The sequence below is a fragment of the Tricharina praecox genome (genome assembly GCF_024521635.1).
Source record: "Tricharina praecox strain CBS 144465 chromosome Unknown BZA05scaffold_14, whole genome shotgun sequence".
In the NCBI taxonomy this organism is placed as follows: Eukaryota; Fungi; Ascomycota; class Pezizomycetes; order Pezizales; family Pyronemataceae; genus Tricharina; species Tricharina praecox.
In genome coordinates this window covers 400,958-427,329 of record NW_026250416.1, presented here as the reverse complement: position 1 = coordinate 427,329, position 26,372 = coordinate 400,958, and the positions used below count along the sequence as shown (strand labels likewise).

Below are 26,372 nucleotides of genomic sequence, written 5' to 3'. Positions count from 1 at the left end.
GAGGCGAGTTCGCATCGGTGATGGGGAAGCGGGTGAGCACTCTGATTTTGGGACCTGGGACCTTAGTCCGGGGAGAACACGGTGGGGCTGGCTGTGCAACCGGTAAGTCATTTGTGAAGAATATGGCGGTGGGATAACAGTGATGGGTGACATATCATGACTCGTTCTCGTTTGCGTCTATATCAGACCGTTATAGGTATTACACACAAGTCGCTATTTACAATACATGAGCGAAGAAAGATGCAATCATTGAGCCAGTTAAATCGTGAGTAATCCTAATATACATAAAGAGAAAAGAAAACAACCCCATCCGCCAAAGAATTAAAACGCAATCTTCTTGACCAACCCATCCATCTCCCGCTCGTAGCAGCGATGCTTACTGATGGCATACGCAAACGCGCTCGAGAACGCGGTCTCACTCGGCTCGATGGACAGACTCTTGAGCACGCCGACATCCGCATTCCATCCTGTGACCACACCGTAGCTAGTCACCACCTTGCTCGAGGTCTTATCGAGCGCCAGGGTTACACCGGGGAGGAGTGCAGCCTCCTGGAGGAAGGACACGGCGTCGCCGAGAGCACCGATAGCCTTCAAGTGACCGAAGGCCTCGCGCACCCACTGTATCGCACGGCCGTTCTCACTGAGAGTAAGAGTGCTCTGTGTACCCGGACAGATGAACACCGCGTCGAACATAGTCGAGCGCATGCTCTCAAGGTGGTTATCGGCCATGACGGCGGGGCCAGAGGCTGGGTTGATGAGGTGGCGTCTCGGGGCGATGGCGAAAGTGAGAGCGCCCTGCGCCTTGAAGGCTGCGCGGATGGCGGTGAAAGTGGCGAGCTCGAAGCCGTCGGCGATGATGATCGCGATGCGGCGGGAGACGATGGTGGGAGTGTCGCCGGGGAACTCGGTCTGCGAGATGCGAGGCGCGGACTTGCCGTGATTTTTGCGCTGCGAGGTCTCTGGGATGTCGCCGCCTACCATTTTGGCGACGGATTGGGCGAGCGAAAGGTCGATTTCCGCGAGACGCTCAGACATCCGCTTGTACACGATGGGGTCCTCGCAGCGGGCGAGCTCGAAGGCGAGCGCGCCCTGCATGTGCATCTTCTCGTGGGGGGACATGGAGTTGTAGAAGAGCTGGGCTTGGTTGAAGTGCTCCTTGAACTTGGGCGCGTGCATACGCTCCTTCATTCCCACGATGTTTTGGCGGAACTCTCGGTAGGCATCGGTTTCACCGGTGTGCTTCGCGTGAGGAGTGGCCTCGAAGCGGTTGGGCCAATAGTTCACGGTGCCCTTGTGGATGTGGTGGTTCTGGGCGCCGTCTCGGTTGAAGTTCATGAACGGGCAAACTGGCTTATTGATGGGGAGCTGGGCGAAGTTGACACCGAGACGGGAGATCTGGGTATCGAAGTAGGAGAAGTTACGGCCCTGGAGAAGAGGGTCGTCGGAGAAGCCGATTCCCGGAACGACATGGGAGGTGCAGAAGGCGACCTGCTCGGTCTCGGGGAAAAACTCATCGACGTTGCGGTTGAGGACGAATTCACCGATGTTGCGGACGGGAATGAGGTCCTCGGGCCAGATCTTTGTGGCATCAAGGATATCAAAGTCGAAGTTGTGCTGATCCTCCTCCTTGATGACCTGGATTCCGAACCTCCACTTGGGGTAGCATCGGTTTGTGATGGCTTCGATCAAGTCCCTGCGATGGAAATCGGGGTCTTGACCAGCCAGCTTCAAAGCCTCGTCCCAAACGAGGGAATGAACACCGAGTTCTGGGGTGTAGGTAAACTTGACAAAGTGCCTCTCACCCTGGGCGTTGATGAGAGTGAAAGCTGGGAAACATGTTAGCATGCCGAAACCAACGCGAGTATTCTCTTGGACTGACTATTAACTCCGAAGCCTTGCATCATGCGGTAAGAGCGAGGGATCGCTCGGTCACTCATAGTCCACATAAACATGTGGGAGGTTTCGGGGTGAAGGTACTGGAAGTCCCAGAAGTTGTCGTGAGCAGTCTGGGCCTGGGGAATTTCAACGTGGGGTTCAGGCTTTGCTGTGAACAAGTAAGCACACGACTTATATTAAACACATTCCCGGGCAACTCACCAGCGTGGATGACATCGGGGAACTTGATGGCGTCCTGGATGAAGAAGACGGGGATGTTGTTTCCAACGATATCCCAGTTACCCTCGTCGGTATAGAACTTCATGGCGAAGCCTCGTACATCTCGGACTGTGTCGGCTGATCCCCTGGAGCCGAGGACAGTCGAGAAACGGACAAAGATGGGAGTTGTGCGGGAAGTGTCATTGAGGACTCCAGCCGAGGACAACTCCGGGATGGGTGTATGCAGCTTGAAGTAGCCGTGAGCGCCAGTTCCGCGAGCATGTACGACACGCTCGGGTATTCTCTCGTGGTCAACTACAGTCTCTGTCAGTGCCGTGTTCAATCACTCATGAAGTACAGTTCAACTCACATCTCATGATCTTCTCCCGCGAAATCTGGTCCTCCAGCAGAAAAGGGCCCTGCTGCTTGTCCGACACAACCTGCAGCCAATGGTCTGTGTCCTGGACTTTGACTCCGTGGTCGGTGGTCATTCTGTTGCTCGACTTCATGGCATCAAATGTGTTGGGCCACATGTCGAGAATCTTGTTGTTCGTCGTCGTAACATCGTTGATCTTGTGGGAGGCTGACTCTTTGGCCGAGTTCAAGGACTCCTGGAGCCGTTGGAGTGTACTCGACATGTTTGCTGTGCTGTTTTGCTGTGGTGATGGGATATATTGAAGGTCTGTAACCGCGAAGAGAGGGCTTAATGCTCGAAAGGTGAGTCTGTGTGTGTAGTTTGGGTCAACAAGCCAACTAAACCGGCGAACTTCTGCAGCTTAAGTATTCCTTTCCGTCCCATCTTTGCTCCCCTCTGCGTTCTTCTCGTTGGAGGTTGTATCTGACGCCGAAATGACGTCCACTCATTTGCAGCCATCATCGGCCAGCCTAGCCCCGGATCTCAATCCCCATCCCAGAAAGAAAACACCGATTACAAAGACGTCTGAGCGGGGTGTTTTTTGGACGTGGGCACCTGCGAAAGGGTAGATTGTAGTGGGAAGTAGCTGTCATTCTCAGTAGCGATGTCGACGATCATTGACGTCATGCATTTCTTGCCAGCTGGATGAGCCGATCCATGCTAGATAAAGGCACCAAGATATCCAAGCAGCGCCCAAAAGAGACAGCCTGGCCGAACTCGCCGGCGGGGTTCCGCAATCGGAGCAACCGCACGGCTAGAGTAGCTGCCGATTCGAATCTGGCTCACATGTGTGAAGTAATCCGCACATCACCAACTTCCAATTGATGAAACGTTATACACCGCACGAGCTACTTACGTAAGCTAGTTACTCCAGTGTTCTTTGGGAACGGTTCCGCACCCGCACTCGATACCGAACAACAACAGTCCCGTCTATCTATACCCGCTTATCTCAAATCTACAACTTAAGCCAACCCTTACCGAAAACCAAGGTGTGTAAGTGAGCCACTGTTTTCGAAGAGAAGCCACCCATCCGCTTATAACGAAAAGATCCCCTCATCCGTCATAGAAATTCCCACCAAAGTGACTATCATAGGCATTCACAGTCATACGACCCACTCGTGAGAAGCGGCTCAAAGAGAAATATACCGTCGGGGTTGCGATAGTGAAGTACCACGTCGTGTGTAAAAGCATCGGAACAAAGTAAAGGATCCCTCACGGGCCACCATGGTACGCACCAAAGTCAAAACAATTACCGAACCACTAGAGAAACCCGACTTGTCGTGTTAGACGCTCCAACGGGCCCCGAGGTGATCCACGCTGCGTTGTCTGCATAGACGATCGCGGGGCTGTCGGCTGTTGGTTGCTGTAGACCAAGAGCTTGAAATGGTGTTTGGGAGCACTTTGAATGTGAAATGTCCAAGCTCATTCCGGGACGTGGTATTCCATGATCCATCAACTTTCAAGACCAGGCGGGTATCAGAACTCGGCCAATGCACTCAATGAGAGAGTGTATAAACGTAAAGGCAACCTGAAGGTATATCAGAGCCAATCACTGAGGAGGGACAGCTGAGGAAAGATATCCCATACATGTCTTAATGGCTTGTAAGGGTCTGAAGCTGGCCTTCAACATTCTCGAGACGGCCTTCAACAGCCCGAAGACGGACCTGCACCCGTCGAACATCGTCTCTGACCTACCGAACGTCGGTCTGGATTTGTCGTAGCAACCGAATGATCTGAATTTCTTGCTGAACCGCCGGTATGTTTGGAATCAAGACATTTTTGTTTATTAACCTTTGTAGACACTGAGCCGTATGTATTTGTAAAGTTAGGCTAGGTACTGTGTTCCACGTGTGGTGGCAGGTGACTTGGATGGTACACAGACGTGCTCCGCTTTCACCAAAATTTGCTTGGATCTGGTCGCGTTGCGGGTCCACCCCCACGAACTCGCAGCCATCAACGCGAGGAACGAAGATGAGTGTGAACAGAGTTCCGGGCTGAGAGGAAGGCTCGACGAGGCTGGTGGGCTACGAGGCTGAGAAGAGGGAAGCCAAGAAATAGGAGAGAGCGACACCTGAAAAGAACAGCAGACAAGTAGCCCGTCTTTACGCAAAGCTCGTCAAATACCTCTCCGTACGTGCCAGGCCGCAACTAGAGTTCTCTACTCTAGAGTACGCTTCGACGTTGTTTGGTTCGGCAAGACAGCCTTCACGGATTCCATTCGCTAAGACGCGTTGCCCATCGCACTGTGTGGCTGCGGCTCTTAGGGCTTCGCCCTAGCGGTCACAAACCAAAATCCGCGAGTGCGCACACACCACACACAACTCCTGTAGCACCGCCCGCGATATTCGCGAAAGGCCGACCGACCCGTACTAACCAGCTATCGCGACCCAGCAAATCAACGAGACGACGACCGACCGACTCCACGACAGCCGCCGAAAAAATCCCTAGGTACGTCCATCCAGCGTTCCGTTCCCTCGACAAAAAAAAGCGAAAGGCCGAAACTGATTCGAAATCTCCACGGTTAGAAATGGCCCCCCCTAAGACCACCAAGCCCGGACGGTCCGCTCTCGCCGATGTCGTCGCCCGCGAGTACACCATCCACCTCCACAAGCGCATCTTCGGTGCTTCGTTCAAGAAGAGGGCCCCCCTCGCCATCAAGGAGATCAAGTCCTTTGCCAAGACCGCCATGGTTCGTTATCCGAGCTCGATTTCAATTTCCTCCGCTCCGTCTGAAGCGCTTCCACACTCCACGCATCTGGGGGACACTGTTGTACGGGAAAGCGGGCAGTGCTGGCAGTGCCTCGGGTGGACTGGGATAGTTGGGTTGTAAACGGTTGAGCACAGTTGCTGACGGGTGTCGGAAACTAGGGCACTGAGGATGTGCGTCTCGACCCCCAGCTCAACAAGGAGGTCTGGAAGCAGGGAATCAAAGGCGTTCCTTACAGACTCCGCATCCGCATCTCGCGCAAGCGTAACGACGAGGAGGGTGCCAAGAACAAGCTGTTTTCGTACGTCCAGGCCGTGAACGTCAAGAACCCCAAGGGTCTTCACACCGTGGTGGTGAGTTCTTCCTTCTTCCGATATGTGCCAGATGGCAGCGATAGAAGAAGAGCAGAGGTTGACGGGCTGGTGCTGCTATATAGGTCGACGACGCATAAATGGGAGTCGCTGGGGGACGGGGGTTTCCACCATTTTCACCTTTGTATTCAAACCAATGCAAAAGTTTACGGGGTACCATCATCTTCTTTCGGTGTAATTCGGGTTGGTGTTTTCTTTGGGGATACATTTTTTTCTTTTTTTCGGGGACATTCTCGATGGGAGGATGCTGGGCAGGCAGGCACTGTGGTGGGGAGTTATTGAGTTCTTTCTGGAGGGCTTCCAAATTGCAGCAGAACCTGCCGGTCAAGTGCGCGATAGGCCTCTCTCGCGAGCAACACACGACACAACACAATCAATGCTCAATGTTCGATGCTCACGATCAATGCGCGATGCGTGCTGCTTGCTCGATGCCTCAATCGCGGCTTCCCTGCGGGAGCAGCAGCTAGGCGAGCATCAAATGAGATACTCCCCATGATTCTTCCACGTCTCACTCACCTTGCCTTCCATGTCGCTTCCAAAACAGAATCGCGCAGATCGATGTGTTTCATATCTAGTTCCGCCTTGCCCTTGCCTTCTCGATCGACCGCCTCCCCCCCCAGCTCTGCCAACCTGGCACCATGGCACCCTGCCAAGCCAGCGCGAAAAAGCGAGTGATATGAGCTGATTATGACGGACGCCAGGTGGGCGAGGCTTTTTGTGTGGCCTGTCATTTTGCTTTTGTCTTTGTGGCTTGCCTGCTTGCTTGCCTGCTTGCTTGCCTCTTGCTCGAACACGTGTTGGCCAGTCGGGGGACAAACGTCTGATTTGACTTTCGCACCACCAACCACCAACCAGCGAGGCAGGCAGGCAAGTGAAGCAGGCAAGTGATCTGGCCAGCCAGCCAGCCCTGGGGCTGTGCACTGCAACGACACATCCCACCCACGCAACCGCAACCAACAACGAGAGCGACAAGACAACAAGACAACAGCGTCAACGGCAGCGACAACAATAGCGACAACCAAACGATTCGGTAACGGTGCCTTGCAAGTCACCGAGCGACCGACCGGGCCGTCAATAGCCTGGCGACGATCAACATCGAGAATTTGTCTGGCCGCCTACCTGTGGTACTGATCCTACATACTGATCCTACGACGATCATACAAAAAAAAAACTCGCACTGCTGCTAGTGGTGAGTGAATATTCCTCTTCCGCCTTCTCCTCCTCCCCCGCTTCTCCTTCTATTTTGGCGTAGCGGCGATACTTTACTTTGTATGCATGTATGATATGTAGCGCAAATGACGAAAAAGTTTGGGTGGAGGAGGCATCATGCAGAATGTTTGTGTTTGTTGTCGCTGCATCGATTATGAAACGACATCCTGACCGCCTGCCTGCCTGTCTGCCTGCCTGTCTGTCTGTCTGCGTGCGTGCATTCACTCTGCATAAGAACAACCACCCACTTGTGTTGCTGATTGGACTGGACTGGACTGAACTGGATTGGCTTGGGTTCGAGCGAAGAAAGGGAAGAAAGGGAAGGGAAGGAAGAGAAAGAAGGGAAAGAAGGAAAGCAAAGCATGCGAAAGCGGATCTCGTGTACGGTATGCATACCTGGATCTTTGATCGATATCTCGAACTTCCTTCCTTCCTGCCAACTTCTACGAATGTTCTGGACTCGAGCGCTGGACAGCGGGATGTACCTAGACAACTTACCGGCTTTTTTCTCCCGCTCGAGTAAGCCGATGATGATGGATGGGGGTTGGATGGTGATGTCGACATCATCACCATCACCATCATCGTCAGCGCCGTCAGCACCAGTACATACCGGCCCAACAGCAGAACCGGCACCGGCATCAATCGATCGACCGACTTTTCCATCGGTCTGGGTGCTGGGAATTGGGGCGGGCGGAACACCTGTGCACCCTACCCTAGGTACCCTAGGAATAAGCACGGTGGATGGACGGGGGGACGGGGGATGGACGGACGGGATCAGTCAAGTCACAGCGGGCCAGTCCGGCGTCGTCGTCGTGGCGAGAGGTGAGGTCCGGAAGTGTTACACGACATCCGCTCGACACTGATTGGGCGGAAACTAATCTGCAGTGACTCGTGGTGGACTGTCGTTTCTCCTCTTTTCTGGTGGGTGGGGGGAGGGGGGCGAAGGGCCACTCTCGTCCCTGGCCTGGCTGGCCTGAGCTGTCTGTCTGCTCCGATAATGTAGGTAGGTAGAGCGATTGATTGTACTGTACGTACTGTACTGTACTGTACTGTATTCTACGGTACAGCGTGCCAACGCAGCCCAGCGATTCAGATCTTGCTTGCTTGCTTGCTTGCTTGCTTGCTTGCTTGCTTGCTTGCTTGCTTGCTTGGTTACTTGCTTGCGTGCGTGGGAATTTTGCGCTGGGTGGGGCGGCAGAGAGCGATATATATAAAACATTCCCGTCCCATGAGAACAATTATTATCTCTCGACTAGATACTTCTTCTTGTTCGGACGGAAAGTGAAGCGAAGCGAAAAGAAACGAACACACGAACAGACGAACGCACGGCATAATTAAACGGACGGGTATCCACAGAAAAAGCAAGCACACACCGCACACACACGGACTCAATCGATAAAGCGGAAACCTCCAGACCTCCAGACCTCCAAACATCGTGGGAATTTCCGCACTCCCGCCCCCCTCCATTCCCCACCGGTTCCCACCACCGCCACAATTTTCTCCCCAATCGACCCGATCGAGTGGTTCGCCCTGTGTACGGACACACTCAGCAGCACGATGCCCACCTCACGGCGGCGGTCGTCGCCCTTAGGGACAGCGTTAACGATCATCCCATGCCTCCTCGCGATCTCCATCTTCACTGCGCTGCAGCATTTATACAACACACGTCGGCGGCTGACGTGCACGCCGGTGTACCACCCGGTCGTGCTCTTCCGCGACCCGCGGCACTGCCTGTCGCATCCGGCGAACCGCGTGTTCAGTGTGCGCGCCGACAGGAACATACTCGCGTCCGCACCCCTCGCTCACTGCTTCTTTGAGGCGAAGCTAGTCGAGGACGAGTGTAGATTCGTTACGAGGGTGGAGCGCAGGAAGATGAAGGAGGTCTTGGGTTGGATGATGGATGTGAAGCGCGGTTGTGATAAGGTCGCGGGATTGAAGAGTCCGCTGCCGTGGGGCAGCGATGAAATGCTCGCCGAGGGCATCGAGACTGAGTGGGTTAGACTGGTGGCAAGGGGCCTCAAAAGGGCCGGCAGTAGGCTCTGGAGTGGATTCGAGGCCGCGTATAAAGTCCCGTGGAAGGGAGGGAAGGGCGCGAAGCAGGGCGGCGACGATGATGGCCATGGCTGGTGGTACGAGGACGAGTATGAGGTCGAGGAGGAGGAGGAGTGGTTCGAGGTCTGGGAGGCGGTGGTCAAGAACCGCTGCGAGGGGTGGGTGGTCGAGCCGGAACATCAGGGTTATATCTCGCTGGAAGACGACGATGAGGTATGTTTCTCACCCCCCCTTCTTCTGCCTCTCACTCCAAAAAGAATACTAATGAAAAAAAATAGGAACCATACACATGGGTCAACCTGACCAAGCCGTCTCTGCGAGTCTTCGATGGCGAGTGGGTATCACGGCGAAAACAGGACATGTACCGAGTCCTTTGAGAGGACTCGACGGGAGGGAGGGAGGGAGGATTGTACAACACACACACACACACACACACACACACACACACACACATATTCCTTGACGGATACACACACGCATACACGTATACATACATACATTTCTTTTGTCACTTACTTACGACGGATTACATTACGACGACTACGACGGAACGGATGAGAAGACTTTTGCATCACAACGAACGGACGGCTACGAGCTACGAGCTACGACGGGACGAACATTTGAGAGGGAATTACATCAACGGAGCGGAGGAGGACGGGGGGAAACAGCATATACACCGGAGAAGGAACAAACGAACAACGTATGGATGGATATCATTGCATTGGGGGGAATTACATCAACGGAGCGGAGGAGGACGGGGGGAAACAGCATATACACTGGAGAAGGAACAAACGAACAACGTATGGATGGATATCATTGCATTGGGGGGAATTGCATCAACGGAGCGGAGGAGGACGGACAGCATCGGACGGCAGATACACCGGAGAAGGAACAAACAAACAACACATGGATGGATTTCCATTGCATTGGGGGATGGAGCATGGAGTATGGGGGGGAAGATCATTTTCGGGTATTGTCGGGCATTTTGGGGCAGCATTTACATTTGCATTTACATTTCAGGAGTTTCTGGAGTTTTGTTTATTTTTGTTTATACTCATGGACCTTCCCCGCCATCGCGCGGGGAGAGACTGTATTATTATCGTGACTAACCAACTAACGGCTTTGAAGAAAAAAAACACGAAATATAATGTCTTATAAGAATACAAGAGCGATCGGTCTACGAACCGGAAAATAACTTGATCTACTATCTACCTGCATACCTACCTGCCGAAAGGCCGAAAGGCAGGAAGGTCGAAAGCATGTGAAGATTGAGGTGGAGCAAGTGCGCACGCTATTAATACAGACTATTTGGGGCGCTCAAATTGGCAGACAGAGCAAAGTGAGCAAAGTGCGGAAGGGAAGACAAAAGAAAGAACTGTGCAAAGGCAGGTAAGAAGCGCAGCAAGCAGACAAGCAAAAGAACCCGAACTAAACCCGAACCCGAGCCCTCGCGCAACAAAAAAGGCGTTCGTTCCCTCATCGGCGCGCGAGTCGCGACGATATGTAATTCGCCTAGGTCGGTAAGTGGGTGCATCCCGCTACTTCAGCATAGCGCCGCCAGGGCCGCCATTCGCCATCTGCTCGAGCTGCTCATCGGTCCTGCACACACATTCTCTTCATCAGCACCCCCCCTTCTTCTCCACCAGCTCCACCGGTAAAAGAAAGAAAGAAAAACTCACGTAGACTGATGATACTGGCAAATCGTGCAGCGCAGCTCCTTGCCCCACTTTATCGGCACCAGCGGGATGAAGCAGAACGTAAAGAACGTGCGGCGCTTGATCGCTGTTACCGCCGCGTTGTGGCAATGCTATCCCCCCTCCTCTGTTAGCTATGTGCGCCGGCGCAAGGAATGGGAATGGAGGAGGGAATGGAACGGGGACGGGACGACGAACAGGACACACGACGCGCAGACCCTCGTACCCGCTGATTTGTCCCGAGAAGTCGGCGGAGCCGCAGGTGAAGAAGAAGAACATGTCGGTTGGTGGTGGTGGAGGCGGTGGTGGTGGTTGTGGGTGTGGTTGCGGTGGTTACTGGCGTTGGGGGGTTGTGTATCGTGTGTGTGTGTATCGATCGTGTGTTGTATCGTGTGGTGTCGGTGATGTCGGTGTCGATGTTGCGAAACCGAGGCGAGTTGAGTTGAGCGAGTTGAGTTGAGTAGAGTTGATAGGTAGCTCTGCAGTTAGAGTACGCGACAAAGGAGATCGGTATGTAGGCGGCCGTGGCTGTGCTAGTTTTCTATGCTAAGGTTCCAAGAACGTCATTTACCCCCGAGACAATTGAATGCGGTAGGGATGAGACCTATTTCGGGAGGGGTGCTGTGATGCTGACGACGCTTGGCTTGGAATTGAATTGGGCGCGCTGCGGTGCTGGGCCTGGGGGGTGGGGAACGAGTGATGGTGGGGGGATTAGTCATGTGCGGGTGAATTGAAAGGATATAGGTGGTACAGCTGACTACAAGTTACGATGGAAGTGTGGGCAATGAATGGTTCCATGATATTCCGTGAGGTGAGGTGTTAGATACGAATGGCATCTTGAGCGGGCTCCAAACATTGCGAAACGATATTGGGCGAAAGCATGCAGAGGAAGCAAGACGAGTGATTCATCATCAGCCACATCTGCCGTACCTATTCGGCACGAGCACATAATACCATCAGCACTCGGGGGCTGACCCGCTGCGGCTCCGGATTTGTTTCCGAGTGCTTTACCCCGAACCGTAATACTCTGATGCCGTACGTAGAGTACAACTCGATCCGATCCGGGCTAGAGCACCCATCTTCCGAGTGATGGATAGTGATATTTGAAACATCCATCGATCCATCGGTCCACCCACTGACAACCTCCAGCCTGCCAGCCAGCAGATCGAGCGACTGGCAGAGTGGCGAAGAACCAGCGGCGACGTGGCTGATCCGATCCCCCCGCATGGGATTGGACCGATTGGGACGACTTATAGGACGACTTATACGTACCACAGCCCTACAGCCAATAGTGGCGTGAGTCGTGGGGCCATCCGAGATATGTAGAATCTAGATGTACCTATGCATATTACTTTGCATAAACACTTTTGGAAATACAGCATATCCGGTTGGGGAGGGGAGGGGAGGGTAAAGTTAAAAGTTTGATCCTCCCTCCCTGTGCAGAGTACTACAGTTGGGTGGTAATGTTTGCAAGAACCCCCGAATGCGTGGCCTCGCAGTGTACGAGTACATACGGTAATCCGCTGTCACCATAGGTACCATACCATACTCCGCTAGGAGACGTACTGATCCTCCCGGCCGCCCCTAGTGGCCGCCCCCCAGAGACCGCCACCCCCAGTGGCCGCCCCCACCAGTTGGCAGTGGCCGCCCCCACCAGTTGGCAGTGGCCGCCACCAGCGAAGCACGAACAAACGTGTCCACGTCTTTCGCCGCTGCTACTCCTTCGTTCCACTCTATCGTCCGCACCCTCGTCCCCACTCCCCCGTCCCCACTCCCCCGTCCACACCCCTCGCCCGCTCCACCACTACGCTGTCCGCACACCACCCAGGCCTGCCCGCAAGTATACGCACCCTCACCCCTCCCAAAGTCTCCTTCCCCCTCCCCGTCCCCATAAGCAACAGCGTGCAAGCACTAATCACAGCACCACCCACAGAGCCGTCCCCATCGACCGGCCGGCTATGCTATGTACAGTACTGTACAGTACTATAGGACTCTACAGTACGCATCGAAGATCCCCGCATACATACATACATGCATGCGCGAAATGTTTCTAGAGACTCGACGAATGGCGGGCGGGCTGGTGGTTATCTTGCCGAATGGCCGCGGGCCGGTGGCATCGCTCGCTGGCAGAATGGATGGACAACGCACACTGTAGGACCGGGATTAGATTTTCCACCAGGATACCTAAGTAGATACGGCTGAGAGTTTTGTTGTGGTACAGTGGTAGTTTTACTGGTACTTTTGGTGCTCAGTCAGTGGAGCGAGTGATACGTATGATGCAAACATGATCCGCACGGCTATTACTATCAAGGCGCTCGAAGTGGGATTGCTCATCCATCATGGCGGTGAAGTATTTTACGGAGGGACCCAAGAATTCGGTGCCCTTGAAAAACAAGCCTACCACCCAGCCTGTGCGCACACTTCCATTGACTATTCACACATACACACCTCCTTTGTACCTATCCCAATCCTACACCTAATACCAATCCCTCACCCAATACCAATACTAATCCCATCTCCCTATGTCCTATGTCCTATGTCTTATGTACAATACAGCACCTATGTAACTTACAATCTCCAGCCGGCCCCCATCATCTTTATAGATCCCATACCTAGATCCCATGCACCAAATACTCTCAGGTCTCGACTCTCCCCATATCCATATCCACACACATCGTCCCCAATAACCAAGTACCCAGTACCCATGCAACAGAAAAACCCAGACACAGCCACACAAAAACGAGACGCCCCATTTACGCCCCCACTTCCTCGCCAGTCCAGTCCAGTATGTAAGAACGGGGCCAAAGGAAAAGCAAAAAGCAAAAAAAAAAACAAAAAACGCCAGGTAGTACATTAGAGAAAAACAGAAAAACAGAAGAAAAAACAGAAAGAAACAGAAAGAAAAAATAAACAAACCCCCCAGAAAGAAAGCATCTTCATTACAGATTAAACCCAAGAAAGGGAGGGGGGGAGGGGGGAGGGCTGGACGAGAAGATTGAAAATGATGGCCCTATTTTTTGTAAAAGAAAACCCCAAACCAAACCAAACTCCATCAAACAAAAAGAAAAGAAAGAAAAGTGGACATCCCAACACGTAAGCCAGCTAGCGAAAACCCGAAAGAAAGAAAGAAGACCGCAACCCCGGAATATAATGATATGATACAACTCTCTTCCCGTGTGGCCTAGGCCCCCTCCAGATCCTCCGTCCTCCGTTCCAGTATCGGAGTCTGTATTGGCGGCGGCGGCATAACGGTGCTAACAGTGCTGACGGGGGGACTCGGCGGGGGCACATTAACCATAGGACTACCACCATCATATCCCATACACGTTTTTAGCACCTGTTTCAGCTGGACCTTATCGATCGGTTTCGGCAGGAAGTAGTTCATGCCGGCGACGAGACAGGCGTCCTTGTTGCCCTCGTCGGCGAACGCGGTTAGGGCCACGATCGGCGCGTTGTACCCCAGACTCCGCGCCGCCTTTGTGCACTCGATCCCGTCGAGCCCTGGCATCTGTATGTCCATCAGGATCACGCCAAATACTTGCCCGGAGGCCATCGCCCCCTTGATCTTTTCCAGTGCCTCGTGGCCGTCTTTCGCTAGCTCGACGTCTAGACCGTGATCATGTCAGTGCGTGGTGGTTACATAGGGTTGCGGGCGTGACTTACCGAAAAGCTTTTGTATCTTGAGCATTTGCACAATGACGGTCCTGTTCGTGGGATTGTCTTCGGCAACGAGGATTTTGAAGGTCCTGCTATGTCCATTCACTAGTCCCTCGGGAGTTGAGCTGAGGTGTGGCTTGCAATGCTTTCCCCACGGTACCACCTCATCGTAGGTCGCAGCTATAGATTCGGTGCGTTCCGTCATGGAGACGGGTATCTGAATCGTAAAGGTGGATCCGATGCCTACCTGACTCTCCAACCGAATCAACCCCCCCAGTATCTTGATGATTTGGCGGCAAATGCTGAGTCCCAGTCCAACACCGTCGTGCATCTTTGAAAGACGCATTTCGGCTTGGACGAAAGGCTCGAACACTTTCTTGTGGAGATGCTCGGGTATACCGGGGCCGTTGTCGATGACGCAAAACTCCAGGACGTGTGTTTTCCCCGTCTGGGTTGCTGGACGTGTCGAGTCTTGGCTTAGCGTTGACGGTGATCGAGAGAGCGCCTTCGATGGAGTATCGTGACCAGTGGGCTGACTGATGGTGTCGACCCGACGTAGCATTTCCAGAGTGCCTTCGGCACAATGACGGGGGAGTACCCTGACACGAACACGCACTTCTCCACCTTCTCTGTTGTTCGTTAGCAGAGCCTTCCCTGATGGAGGGATTGATTTAGGGGACGTACGGTGTAAACTTCAGTGCATTGCCCACAAGGTTGTACATGCATTGAGTCAATCTCTTGACGTCGGCATGGAAGATCTTATTGGCGAGATCCGGAGGAGTCTGCTGGATGTCCAAGATGACACCGCGTTCCTCTGCCGCTTTCGCAAAGACCGCCATGATCTGTTTCCTCACAATCTCCAAAGCAAAATCCTCATCATCGGCACTACCCTCGAGTGGACCTGCTGCGTTTTTCGAGAACGTAAGGAGTTCATTGATCAGGTGAAGAAGTGACTTTCCAGACATGGCAGCAACCTCGAGGCTATCCCGGACATCCATAATCCCCCGGCGCGCCGCCTGCGACATGGCCACATCGCACATGTTGATGATACCGTTTAATGGCGTTCTCAACTCGTGGCTGATGTTGGCCACGAAGAGAGATTTCGCGCTGTTGGCTGCTTCGGCGACCTGTCGTTGTTCGTCCGCTAGTCTGGCCTGCTCTTCCGCTATCTGGCGCTGCTCCTCCGCCATCTTCTTCTGCTCATTGAGCTCGCGGGTTCTCTCCGACACACGGTCCTCCAGCGTTGTGTACTGGAGCTCCAACTCATCGGTCATCCGGTTGAACGTCTCGGTGAGGGATGTAAGCTCGTCGTGGATCAGATGCTTCCGCTCAGGTACTCTACCGGGTATTCGGAAAGTCCGCACGTTGTCGTTGTTATTATTGTTGGCGGTAGTGCCGCTGACGGCGCTGTTGGCGCGCTTCCGTCGTTTCCCCAGGCCTGTGAAGCGACTGACGAATCCTTTCCTGCCCTTCTCAGCATCGTCGGTATCGACGTCGTGGGAGCCGATGGTATGTCCGTCGTCGTTGACCGAATCCGAAGATCCACCGTACGGATGAGTGGTACGCTCGGTTGCACTCTTCAATCTGGTAATCGGTCGGACCAAGAAATGCGCCAACGGCCACACAAGGAGCATGACCACCGCAAATGTGCCGAACACGGTAGCAATCAATATCTTTTCAAGCTCGGCTATGGGCTTAAAAGCCTCCGATTTGTCTTGCTCAATCAGTATTCCCCAATCCGCCAGGCGGTTGTGGATCTCGGGAAGCGCATAGCCCACACCGACGTTATGGCCTTCGGAATTTTCAGCGTCAAGATCAGCTTCTCCTCTAGTTCCCTGCACTTGCTTCGCATATAAATCCCACACGGCGGCATAATCTCTGAGTTTTCTTGTCTGACCGCCAAGTTTGGGGTCATTTTCCGGCGGAAGGAGATAGATGTACTCGTAGTCGCCTATTTGGCTCTTGAGAGATCCTTCGGCCTCATGATCGTCTTCCCCGTTCTTCGTCTTAGAGTCGTCCATGTAGAGGCGGGGTGACTTGTTCTCGCTGATCCTCGTGTCGTTCCACAGACCGTTGATCCACGCTGGCCCCACGAGAATGGTTTGTCCGGTCTTTCCGAGTCCCCGTTTGTCGCCTAATATTGCCATCAACGACGAAGCGTTCATGACCACCGTGGCGAATCCGACCAGCTCTCCATTGTCGCCGTTGATCTGTTCGTATACCGGGAAAGTAAAGCTGATGAGCGCGAAGGTATTATTAATGACCAGCGGGCCCAACAGTAGTCCTCCCATGCTTTCAATGTATTGCGGGGTGAAGATCTTGCTCCGGTCTCCGGCGACGTTGGGATTCTGGTATGCAGTGACCACAGGAAAGAGCTGCACCGAGAAGCCATCGTGCACGGGTCTACCAAGGGACTGATTCCTGGCCACATCGCCCCAATATCTCTGCATGCGCTCGCCAGAGGTGATACCGGGGCCATTCGGCAACATAGTCTCACCCTCCATTCCGTTCTCGGGGGCCGCAGGGAGGTAGATGCCGATGGCATTATCACCCGTCACATTCAGCAATCCCAACGAACCACCCATCCCCTCACCCACGTTGATCCTGGTCCCGTTCGGCATGGTCCCATTGTAGTCGGGATTGTGGTCACCGCCGATATACGTGCCATTGTAGTAGGTGCCGGCGGGGAACCCGACGGTTCCGTTCGAGAGCTGGGTGTCGAAGAGCACCACCTGCAAGATCTCCTGGAACCCGCCGACCCGTGCCGACGCCGCGTTCCGCAGATCCTCGTCCACTCGCACCCAGTTCTGCCAAGTGTTGTTTCCGGCCTTTTCGTATCGCCGCAGGGCGCCGCGCACGATCGAGCGTGTCGAGAGTCCGTAGGCGACGTGGTGCAGGATGGCAAAGGTCTGGGAGATCTGCGCCGTTTTCATCGATACGGCCATGGAGATCCTGTCCAATGAGACCGAGGTGATCAGACGACGGTTATTGACCCACTATAGTTTTTTAGGGTTCCTCTCGTTAGCAACCTTGAACGGCGACATTCCGGGATGAACTGCTTCTCTCGGGTTTTTTTTCTTCTTTCTTTCTTGGTGAACGCACAAATATCAAAGACAGAATTCCGACAGCGGTCACGGCGGTGAATGCAACCAGGATGCTCAACTGCTCCCGGATCTTGATCTTGAGGCGGAAGCCGACGACCCGGCGTGTGATCGCCTGTCGAAGACCTCGCGAAAACATTGTTTGTGGCGACCGAAGGCGTCGGAGCCAAAAGCGAGGAGGGGTGTTGGGAGAAGCGATGTGGAGGTCGGTGTCCTTATGGCGGCCTTGTGGCGGGGGACGGATGCTGCGGATCAGCGGGGATGATCTGATGCTGCTGCTGCTGCTGTCTGCTGTGGATGTAGTCGTGGAGGTGGTGGTGGTGATAGCACAGCATGGCCTAGACGCAAAGCGAGCGAGAGATGGTCGAGGTGGATCACTCAGTTGAGCGCAGCACGGTTCAATGCTCGAGCTTAGTCGTGCAAGAAGACTTCCCAGGATGGCGAGACGGAAGGGAGAGGCGACAGAGCTGGGGACAAGGGTGCGCACACACATCCTCTAGGACCGTGCTAGCAGTTAGGGACCTAGTTCATTTGGGGCGGGCACAGGCTGGGCTGGAGGCTACAGTACATAATAGGCAACCTGCATCTTCCCCACAGAGACAGGTTACACGACCCGGAAAAGCACGTCGAGCACCCTCCATTGCGGTAACTAAGGGCGTGAGTAAGAGGCCAGTACTGACTTTGTTGCTACTTACATACACCACCCCCCACCCACGGTAGAGGACAGGAAGGCAGTCCCTCGCAGAGACTCGAGCCATGTCTGCTGGCCGTGCTCTGACCGATTACTATGCACGGTATGTACTCTACGGTACTCTTGCCTCCAGCTCACCATCACTGAGCCACGAAGCCGACATCGGGCTTGGCGCAGTGCATGCACCCTGGCATCGCAATTTTCAGCGAGCCATCGATTGCTGTTCGTCTCACGCACATGCTGCCAGCCAGCAGCCTGCCAGCCAGCCGGTCGCATCCAGAATCCCGGGATCCACAGCGGCTTGCAACTCACGAACCGCCGCCGGCGCGAACCGGAGTCATCCGAAGGACCGTCCGTCGCCGCCGCCGCCATCTCGCCGCCTCCCCCTTGCGGGTAACTATCCACGCTTTACTGCCTACTGCTCTACATAGCGGTTCGGCTTGAAGTTCAAACACACACACACACACACACACACACCCAACACCGGAGGTGAGTCAAGCTGGAGGGAGGCGACGATCCTCGGACATCTCCACCTGGCACCCACGGCCACCCCAAACGCTAGAGCAAGTATGCGGAGCTATCCCTCTAGCGGCGGTCCCTACATATTTCCATGGTTACAACCGTCGCCGACCGCAGACGCGCCGAGAAAAAAGTAGCGGTGGAGGGAGGGAGGGAGGGAGGCTCGCTGCGGGGATTGACCCATCCATCCATCGATACATCCGTACAGCATGGAACCCTCCGCCTGTGGAGATATGTATGGCCAGAATCGCCGCCGCCGGGGAGCATGCAGGCCGGAATGCCCGCGCCCGCATCGCATCTTACGATTCCTGAGCGTTGCCACGCTTCTCTAGAGTACTCTACATACCAAGTGCGTTGCGTCGAGGCGAGTGCCGGTGTCCCATCTCCGCGCACAGCCGCCCAATTTCATCCGTCGACGAACGGCGAGGCTGTTTCATGCTGGAAGTTGGAACGAATGCCGACTCCCTCCCTCCCGAAGGAGCGAGCTCCATCGTCCCTCCCGAAAAAAAAAGCCGTCCGTACATCCGCGGCTTCAAATCGGTCCATGCTCTAGTTACAGTGGGAGATGTTAAGCACCACATCTGGTTGGCGCAGGCTAGTTGCTTAGTAGTCCTCGGGGTAAACAATGGAACAGGGTATGATAGGATGTAGTTCAGACGGTGCGCTCAAGCCTGCGCTTTTCCACCAAGAGTTCCAGTTCCAACTTCCAACGTGAGAAAAGATTAGTTTGGGGTCGTGGTCTGGGCTCGGCCGGACTTTTTTTCCGACTCCGCTAACTGCTCTACCGTACTCTACCGTATTACTCGTCAGGTCTCGAGAAGCGCAGAGCTGCATGTTTGTGTGTGTGTGATCTCCATGGACTCCACACTCAGCTTTCCGCCATTGGTTTTTCGCATTTGCATCCCACGCTCCCAGGCTCCCAAGCTCCCACGATCTCACGATCCCACGATCCCGGAATCGAGCGAGCGAGCGTGCGAGTTCTACTTTATTTTACTATCTATCTATGGATCTGCTTTGCTTTGGATCGACATTCCCCACTAACTAACTAACCAGCGGGTTGATCCCCCCCCGCAGAGTTTACGGTTGCTCTAGATACGGTATGTATGCTATGATCGCGGCGGACCGCAGGAGTCCGCCGCGTACTCGCACTCAGGCTGATGGCGGCGAGCGAAGAGCGAAGAGCGAAGCAACCGTTGCCAGCTAGAGCCACCCCCGTTTCTCGTTTCCGCACCGCCCTATCAGATATCCTTGGTTCGAAGGTTCGAATCATTCGAATCGTTGGAATCGTTCGATCTTCATCTTTCCTTCTTCTTTCTTTACATACATATTAGAGTACATACGCGAACAGTCAGATAGATCCTGTCTACTACGACAGTATGTAGAGTACTCGAAGGCCGCATGAATGAGAGACATGAACGAGAGACATTTCTTCTGATGAAAGCAGAAGCAGAAGCAGAAGCAGGCCATCAGTGAATCTGTGAGATCGCATGCACTTACATAAGTACAATACATAGCTCGAAAACTGACTGTCCTAGCCACATTGCCATTGCCATTGCCATGGTTATTCTCTTACGCACACATAAGCATCCATATGTAACAGAAACACCACGCTCTCCCAGGCTCCTGCCCAGACTTCCCGTGTCCTTTCCCGACCAGTCCTTTCCCGACCAGTCCCTTCCCGACCAGCCCGGACAGCTTCCCCACAGCCCAGCCCTGCCTTGCCCTGCGAAAGCGACCTCCCGCTTCGTCGTGACTCGTGTTCGTTTGGGCTCTGGAGTCGGGCGTGCTTGGAGTCGGGCGTGCTTGGAGTCGGGCGTGCTTGGCACCTGCACCCAAGATTCAAAGATTTCAAGAAGCGGGTTGGATTACACCAGCACACCGTTAACTAAATCTAGTACAAGGTAGCTGGGTGGAGTGGGTAGGGTAGGATTGGTGCGCAGAGAGAGACAAAAATGACATTCGGGATGAAACCACAACCACAACACCGACGGTACATACATACATACAAACGACGGGCGTCGTAGACTCGCAGCGCAGCCCCATCACCTGGGTATATAGAGCATATAGACTCTAGAGTACCGTACATACCACTGTGGAATCTTTGCCCGACCCCAGCAGTATATAGAGTTGAGTACATACATCGGGAATCATACGGCACCTAGAGGCTAGGCATTACCGTATTCCGCCCGCCGAACTTTATCTGAACACTGAAGATTCGCCAGACACTCCGCCGTGACCTGCTTGCTTGCAAGTCGGATGATCAGATAAGCCGGCCATGGCCAACCAAACGCTCCACAACTGTAAACTCGCCGTCTCAACCGCTAAGAAACCGCCGTGGCCCGGAAACCGCGCATCCAAAGTCAAACGGGCCCCGGACCCCAAGCCTGTTCGGGATGTCCGACGGACCTAAGGTTGTCTCCCCGAGCCGAGCAGCAGCGTTTCCTTTGAAGTTCGACGAGCGAAACTGCATCTGAGACCAAACCAAGGAACGTTGACGGAGATACATAGATAGGCGCGACACACTGCACCCGGAGGCTGGAATTGCGTGAACTCCCGGCCATTAGCCGCCCAAGCGGTATATGCGAATGATTTGCGGTGCAGCGGTGCAGCAAGGTGGAATGGATACGAAGTGGTCCCGCGACAGAACTGAGAACTTTGGGAATGAATTCCGCCGGTGGGGCACTGGGGCGGGTGCTGAAGCCTGGAGGTAAGATTGTAATTTGTGGCACGGTCGTCTCGTGGGTCGAAACTTGATAATAGGAGGGGTGGGCTTGGTGGCGGGCTTGGTGATGTCGACGGCGGTGAACATGCGGTGAACATGACAGTGGACACGGCGGATCCAGACCAGACCAGACGGGCTCTCCGGCCCTGTTCGAGGCTCTGTTGCTCTCCATATCTACCTATCACACCGTCGTTCGTATTCGGCTACATATGTACATGCTGCGAGTCCACGGAAGGGCCAAGGGCGGGCTGCGGGCATGATGACGATTGTCGAGCTGCACAATGTGGATCCCAAGTTCCCAACCACTTACCTACACATCTTACGTACCCACGGGCTATTTTCTCGACGACTCTGCAGTGGGTATCGGCTCGCTGGGTCGGTCGGTCCGTCTTCAAGGCTCAGGCCAGCAGCCAAGAGTCAAGACAAGCACTGGGCCGTGTTTGTTCTTGCACGGGCTTCTTGGTCTTGGTGCCTTGGTTCCTACGTACTTCGGCAGACCGGCGACGACTTCGGGAGGTGCATTGTGGACAGCGCCATTCCATATCGTACCCCAGCCCCGGGCAACCCGGACAACCCGCGTGCGCCGGCGGTGAGGGTTATACCGCAACAACAGATAATAGACAACAGACCCAACATGCTCGCAACTCCTATGTACGCCCAGACACTATCTACGCCCAGAAACTACTCCAAGGACCAAAACTGAAGTCATCTACCGTAAATACATACCGTAGCAGATACTATGTAACCGTAGATCCCTCCGGATCTCACACCCGATCAACACAGATTCAGTGCATTAGTTTACTCCAGATCGGTCTCGGCGTCTCGCCATGAAGTTGAGATTTTAAGCGAGCAATTCGTCGCTTAACTTAACTTTTGATCGTGATCCGATCCCGGTAGTTGAGGTGGAGTCTGGAGTCTGGACGCACTCACGACGAGTTACAAGAGCTTGGAAGAATGTATCGGGACATATAGCAAGAGGAACTGCACCAGGGCGGTGTGGGCACGTGGTGCGTTGGTGGGTTATGTAGAGTACTCGGGTGTAAGGATAAGTGCTGCCTCACCAGTTTTTCCCCCATACAGCTTAGCGTTTTTCCCATTACAACTTAGTCAATTACAACTTAGTCACAACCACTCACTCATCTTATTGCATCCGGCTCAGTGCGCTCCTAACATAGACTAGTGTTTATTTGCGCTTATAATTCGTAATGGTGGTGAGGCACCACTTATTGGCAGCTCCTGGTACATACCTCCCTGGGGCCTGCGGCCTGCAGGACGATCATGTCTTGTGAATGATGTGCAACATAAGGCCGCATGTACATTGTATCAAGGGCAGCTCCTTGTATTTTTACATACCCTTTCCATACATCTTCCCGGGTAATTTATACTCGACGCGTTGCGCCCATACGACGACCAAAAACGTGGAAAGCATGGGAAGAAGGGCATCATAGTTCACGCCGCATGATTACGGTAATTCCTTGATTGTTTTCGGGTTCTCGGGCTACATATCGCCTTGTTGTGGGGATTTTAGGCCCGGTACCGGTAGAAGTGGTGTGCACTGTGGAAGAATTTCGGCTGGAGTGATGCACATTGCAGCCATCAGTAGAAGAAGAGCACACCGAATGTCCGTCCTTCGGCGCCGATCCAGAGCTTGATGATGATTCCGCTGATCACGAACTACCATACCTAGTAGCCGAGCATGAGATCACCGACAGTGCGCAGCGGATCCCTCGGTGCCCCGGACCCAGGCTTCAATCCACCAGATGGCAGAAGCTCCTTCAGTATTCATACTCGGATAGGTAGCACATACAATTCGTATCAACACCCTCACCCGGTCACTGAACAGCAGATTACTTGTGCTTACGCAGGTGCATGAGACACCGAGCTGACATCGACACCGACACCGATAGATTGATCATTGCTTCCAAGTTCCAACTCATCTTCTTCTCCCCAGTCCTAGGATAGATTCGGACTTTCGGGTGCCGAGAGCCTTGTCTATATCCGCGGTGCCACCCGACACCCATCTCCAACCCACATATCATTGCTAGTGCTCTCTTTCTTACGTCCACCACCATTCCCTCGCTCGGGACTCGGAACTCGGAACTCGGGAGTTGGCAAACTCTTAACTTTGCCCCCACTTTGCTCCAGATCCAAATCCAGATCTGGGCGGGCCTGAGGCGGTAATTCGGGTCATCCCCCACGCGTGCAAGAATCTGGAAGATAGGAATTGGTGATTCGTGAGTCAATTAGTGATTGGAACTTAGAAGTGGACTGTCGGCTGTGGCGATATTGCTATATCCTTCTCCACTCTCTAGTCCCCCACACACGGCTGTCGCACCGTCTTGATATTACGATATTCTAGGGGACGATGTTGAGTCCGAACGCAGGCGGAAGGAACCTACCCGAAACCCCAGATTCATGATCTATCTACCTAGTATATGGGTACTCTGAGGGATGTGTTTGGGGATGCATATCGTTGGTGGGCCGTCGATAGGTAGTGGGCATGATGGTTTCAACTTTCTCCGTCCGCATGTGGCAGTAAATATTAAAGGGTAGGTTAGACGGGCCATTGAGATGAACGTTGCAGCCTTGCAGCAGAGACTTCGAAGTTTGGCCTTTTTTTTTGGTTTGACAGAGTTTGGCTGTTAACTACCCTGAATGCCCCCGCTCCAAGGCGAAGGCGAAGGTTCTGATGGGGTGTGTCTAAAAATGCTTATCGCTTCATTGATCGCATGCGACCTTGGAAGTTAGCTACCGTACCTACTCCGGATCATGGCAAGCCCTCGGCTCTGCCGCCAAACGGTGCTGTAGATCGTGTTCCGAGAAGCGAGAAGCGAGGGGCGAGCGACGCTGTACATACGACTTCCGCATGGTAGGTATTGTAAGTAGTGTCTCTCACGGTGATCACGATGTGGACTTAGTCCAGTGACCGTGGTGCGACACCGGTAGCATTGAGCGGGTACGCTTTCATGCGAGTAGAGTCGGGTACCACTAGACATTAGTTGAATAGCAGTGCATGCAGCACAAGCTACTGAGTCGAATAGGTAGCCTCAAGGTTATCTGCTCATGGATTGTGTTCGATCGAAGGTCGAACAACAAGTCGTGTCTCGGCTACCGTCTTCCTCCTTCTCCTCTTACTCCTCCTCTGCCATCTAGCGTTACCAGCGGCTACTCGGGATCGACCGACATCGTCGGCCTGCTACCGTATTTCCGAGGTCCGTCGGAATTTGATCTAGACACGTATATATATCCGCACCATATATCCGCGCCCCCTCGTAGAGGCCCTGAGAAGTCCCGTGTGGCCCTACTAATAGTGATCACGCACCTAAGTATCTGGCGGAGGAGGACCGGGGTTTCCAAGCCGGCCAGTTTGGGTATTTCATCGGTGGTCACTCGGTGGCTTAGTGAGAAGCTGTGAACCTCGACACCCGATGCTGGTCCGGGGTATGTACTCCTTCCCAGAGTCCAGAAAAGCGGAATTCTCATCCACCGGGGGGGAACCATTCCGCAGCTGGTGATATCATACATACATCCTACATACATACATCCTAAAATTCCGCCTCCTCCTCCTCCCCCTGCCTCGCCGTCTCCCCGATCCTCAGTCCATCGCCCCACCTCGGCCTGACATACTCGACATACTCAGCGCAGAGCAGATCTCCGCCGATATCCATGACCTCCCTGACCGTAGCATTCGGTACGATGCCAAACATATTCAGCGCATCGTCTAGCGTGGCATTGACCCAGCCCGTAGCCGGCTGGGCCAGCGACGTGTACCCCGCAATGTCCACCAGCCGCGCCGGCAGGTCCCGCGCCTGCCAGTTCCACCATAGCTTGTCGAGCCAGGCGTGGTGGAGGTAGAATAGCGGGTCTGTATTGTTATACGTGTCAGTGGACGTGGGAGGAGGAGGGGGGAAGGGGGAGGAGGAGGAGGAGGGGAGGGCTCGTACCCCCAGGAGAAGAGATCGGATTCGCCATCTCCCCGCCGATGGAATTGTGCCCGGCGAAGTGCGGCGCGAACTCCAGGCACGGCCACGCCTTTGCATAGCTGTCGTGCTGCAGACACGCCGATACGTTCGATGCGGACGCGCCATAGCTCCACGACTCGTCGAGTCGGCGCGTGATGCAGTGCTCGGTGTTTTCGTGGCCGGGGCCGGTGTGCAGCTATCACCACCACAATCAACATCAATTGGCGGTCACGCGGGACGGGGAGAGGGTGGGGGGAAGTAGGTACAGTGTAGTTAGTGAAAGGCCCATCGACGATGCAGTAATCGGGGGCGCTGCCGCCGCCGCCGAAGCCCGTGGTCGGCGAGAGGAGCGAGGACTTCGTCACCCGCCCGACAGTGATGGTTTGCTCCCAGTACGGCTGCGTGCCTTTGTACCCGCATTCCTCACGGAGGAGCTTTTCGTGTGCCCAGATGATCCTGGATTCATCAGCCACTACTTACTTATCGTCGCGAAGGGGAAATCCATACAATCTATGAAACGGCAGAAACCAGCCCTATTTATTCACCAGCTGCTATCAGCGCAGCCCATCCACCACACCCCTCGTCCCCAGGAATTCCCGGAAACCCTACATCACCGTGAACCACCACCGCCTGCACCTGATGCGCCTTGATCAGATCATCAAACCGTGTCACGGCGGCTGTGAGGCCCGTTTGCGCGGGCCGAGACATGAGACACAGCTCCGCGTTGATGTAGTTCTTTTTCTCGCGGGTGGTCAGGACCTGCCATGCGCGGCGTCGGAGACGTTGCATGCACTTCCTTCCCGGCTTCGCGGGACCAGCGGGACCAGCGGGACCAGCGGATTGTGGGGAAGGTGTCGGCGAGGCGGTGGTGGTGGTGAGTGAGATGCTTATGAGTACTACCGTGATGAGGAGAAGGAGGCGCGGAAGGCGCGGGAGGAGGAACATGCTGTGCTGGATTGGCGGTGATTGGCGGTGATCGATAGGGACGGGACGGGCGGACTGGCGTAGTTGCGGCGGCGGTGGTTGGGGTTTATAGGAATTCCCTTCTTCTCCTCCTCCTCCTTCTTCTGCTTCTATGATCTATCCCCTGACATCTCATCTCGTATTCCTCACGTTAGCCGCATTCCCTCTGCCGTCCCTCACGCTCGGTGCAATGTGCAATATGCAATGTGCATAGA

At 54.3% G+C, this 26,372-nt stretch overlaps 7 protein-coding genes across 7 annotated transcripts; 3 read left to right on the top strand and 4 right to left on the bottom strand.

Annotated features, from left to right (window-relative positions):
• Positions 1–126: 126 nt before the first annotated feature.
• On the bottom strand, positions 127–2,832 carry BZA05DRAFT_354295 (catalase-like domain-containing protein). The gene is made up of 4 exons (XM_051481361.1): positions 2,465–2,832; positions 2,098–2,409; positions 1,880–2,044; positions 127–1,826 (listed from the first exon to the last, which is right to left on the bottom strand). The coding sequence occupies exons 1-4, from the start codon at positions 2,730–2,732 to the stop codon at positions 322–324; spliced, it is 2,250 nt and encodes a 749-aa protein (XP_051338909.1). The 5' UTR covers positions 2,733–2,832; the 3' UTR covers positions 127–321.
• A 2,009-nt stretch (positions 2,833–4,841) lies between these two features.
• Positions 4,842–6,090, top strand: BZA05DRAFT_400001 (60S ribosomal protein L31). Its single transcript, XM_051483851.1, has 4 exons — positions 4,842–4,957; positions 5,035–5,198; positions 5,378–5,569; positions 5,653–6,090. Exons 2-4 carry the CDS (start codon positions 5,037–5,039, stop codon positions 5,665–5,667), a joined length of 369 nt encoding a protein of 122 aa, XP_051338908.1. The 5' UTR covers positions 4,842–4,957; positions 5,035–5,036; the 3' UTR covers positions 5,668–6,090.
• Positions 6,091–8,184: 2,094 nt separating this feature from the next.
• BZA05DRAFT_61174 (uncharacterized protein) lies at positions 8,185–9,253 on the top strand. Its single transcript, XM_051488489.1, has 2 exons — positions 8,185–9,061; positions 9,127–9,253. The coding sequence occupies exons 1-2, from the start codon at positions 8,354–8,356 to the stop codon at positions 9,223–9,225; spliced, it is 807 nt and encodes a 268-aa protein (XP_051338907.1). The 5' UTR covers positions 8,185–8,353; the 3' UTR covers positions 9,226–9,253.
• A 1-nt stretch (position 9,254) lies between these two features.
• On the top strand, positions 9,255–10,303 carry BZA05DRAFT_61194 (uncharacterized protein). The gene is made up of 2 exons (XM_051488490.1): positions 9,255–10,237; positions 10,294–10,303. Exon 1 carries the CDS (start codon positions 9,403–9,405, stop codon positions 9,955–9,957), a length of 555 nt encoding a protein of 184 aa, XP_051338906.1. The 5' UTR covers positions 9,255–9,402; the 3' UTR covers positions 9,958–10,237; positions 10,294–10,303.
• Positions 10,304–10,386: 83 nt separating this feature from the next.
• BZA05DRAFT_425898 (uncharacterized protein) lies at positions 10,387–10,821 on the bottom strand (the record flags this gene model as incomplete). The annotated part of the gene is made up of 3 exons (XM_051485979.1): positions 10,387–10,447; positions 10,528–10,655; positions 10,741–10,821. 3 exons carry the CDS (start codon positions 10,819–10,821, stop codon positions 10,387–10,389), a joined length of 270 nt encoding a protein of 89 aa, XP_051338905.1.
• A 2,902-nt stretch (positions 10,822–13,723) lies between these two features.
• Positions 13,724–17,439, bottom strand: BZA05DRAFT_445524 (uncharacterized protein; the record flags this gene model as incomplete). The annotated part of the gene is made up of 4 exons (XM_051486997.1): positions 13,724–14,148; positions 14,206–14,828; positions 14,884–17,195; positions 17,302–17,439. 4 exons carry the CDS (start codon positions 17,437–17,439, stop codon positions 13,724–13,726), a joined length of 3,498 nt encoding a protein of 1,165 aa, XP_051338904.1.
• Positions 17,440–24,777: 7,338 nt separating this feature from the next.
• On the bottom strand, positions 24,778–26,139 carry BZA05DRAFT_338477 (uncharacterized protein; the record flags this gene model as incomplete). The annotated part of the gene is made up of 5 exons (XM_051480891.1): positions 24,778–25,097; positions 25,177–25,390; positions 25,461–25,650; positions 25,702–25,727; positions 25,804–26,139. 5 exons carry the CDS (start codon positions 26,137–26,139, stop codon positions 24,778–24,780), a joined length of 1,086 nt encoding a protein of 361 aa, XP_051338903.1.
• Positions 26,140–26,372: the final 233 nt, after the last annotated feature.

Bases quoted from the DNA above. Each gene is read 5' to 3' on its own strand.
- BZA05DRAFT_400001 (XM_051483851.1), top strand. From the start codon at position 5,037: ATGGCCCCCCCTAAGACCACCAAGCCCGGACGGTCCGCTCTCGCCGAT. The intron at 5,199-5,377 runs GTTCGTTATCCG...GTCGGAAACTAG, and splicing joins CCTTTGCCAAGACCGCCATG to GGCACTGAGGATGTGCGTCT.
- BZA05DRAFT_354295 (XM_051481361.1), bottom strand. From the start codon at position 2,732: ATGTCGAGTACACTCCAACGGCTCCAGGAGTCCTTGAACTCGGCCAAA. The intron at 2,410-2,464 runs GTGAGTTGAACT...CAGAGACTGTAG, and splicing joins GCGGGAGAAGATCATGAGAT to TTGACCACGAGAGAATACCC. The intron at 1,827-1,879 runs GTCAGTCCAAGA...CATGTTTCCCAG, and splicing joins GCAAGGCTTCGGAGTTAATA to CTTTCACTCTCATCAACGCC.
- BZA05DRAFT_61174 (XM_051488489.1), top strand. From the start codon at position 8,354: ATGCCCACCTCACGGCGGCGGTCGTCGCCCTTAGGGACAGCGTTAACG. The intron at 9,062-9,126 runs GTATGTTTCTCA...GAAAAAAAATAG, and splicing joins CGCTGGAAGACGACGATGAG to GAACCATACACATGGGTCAA.
- BZA05DRAFT_61194 (XM_051488490.1), top strand. From the start codon at position 9,403: ATGAGAAGACTTTTGCATCACAACGAACGGACGGCTACGAGCTACGAG.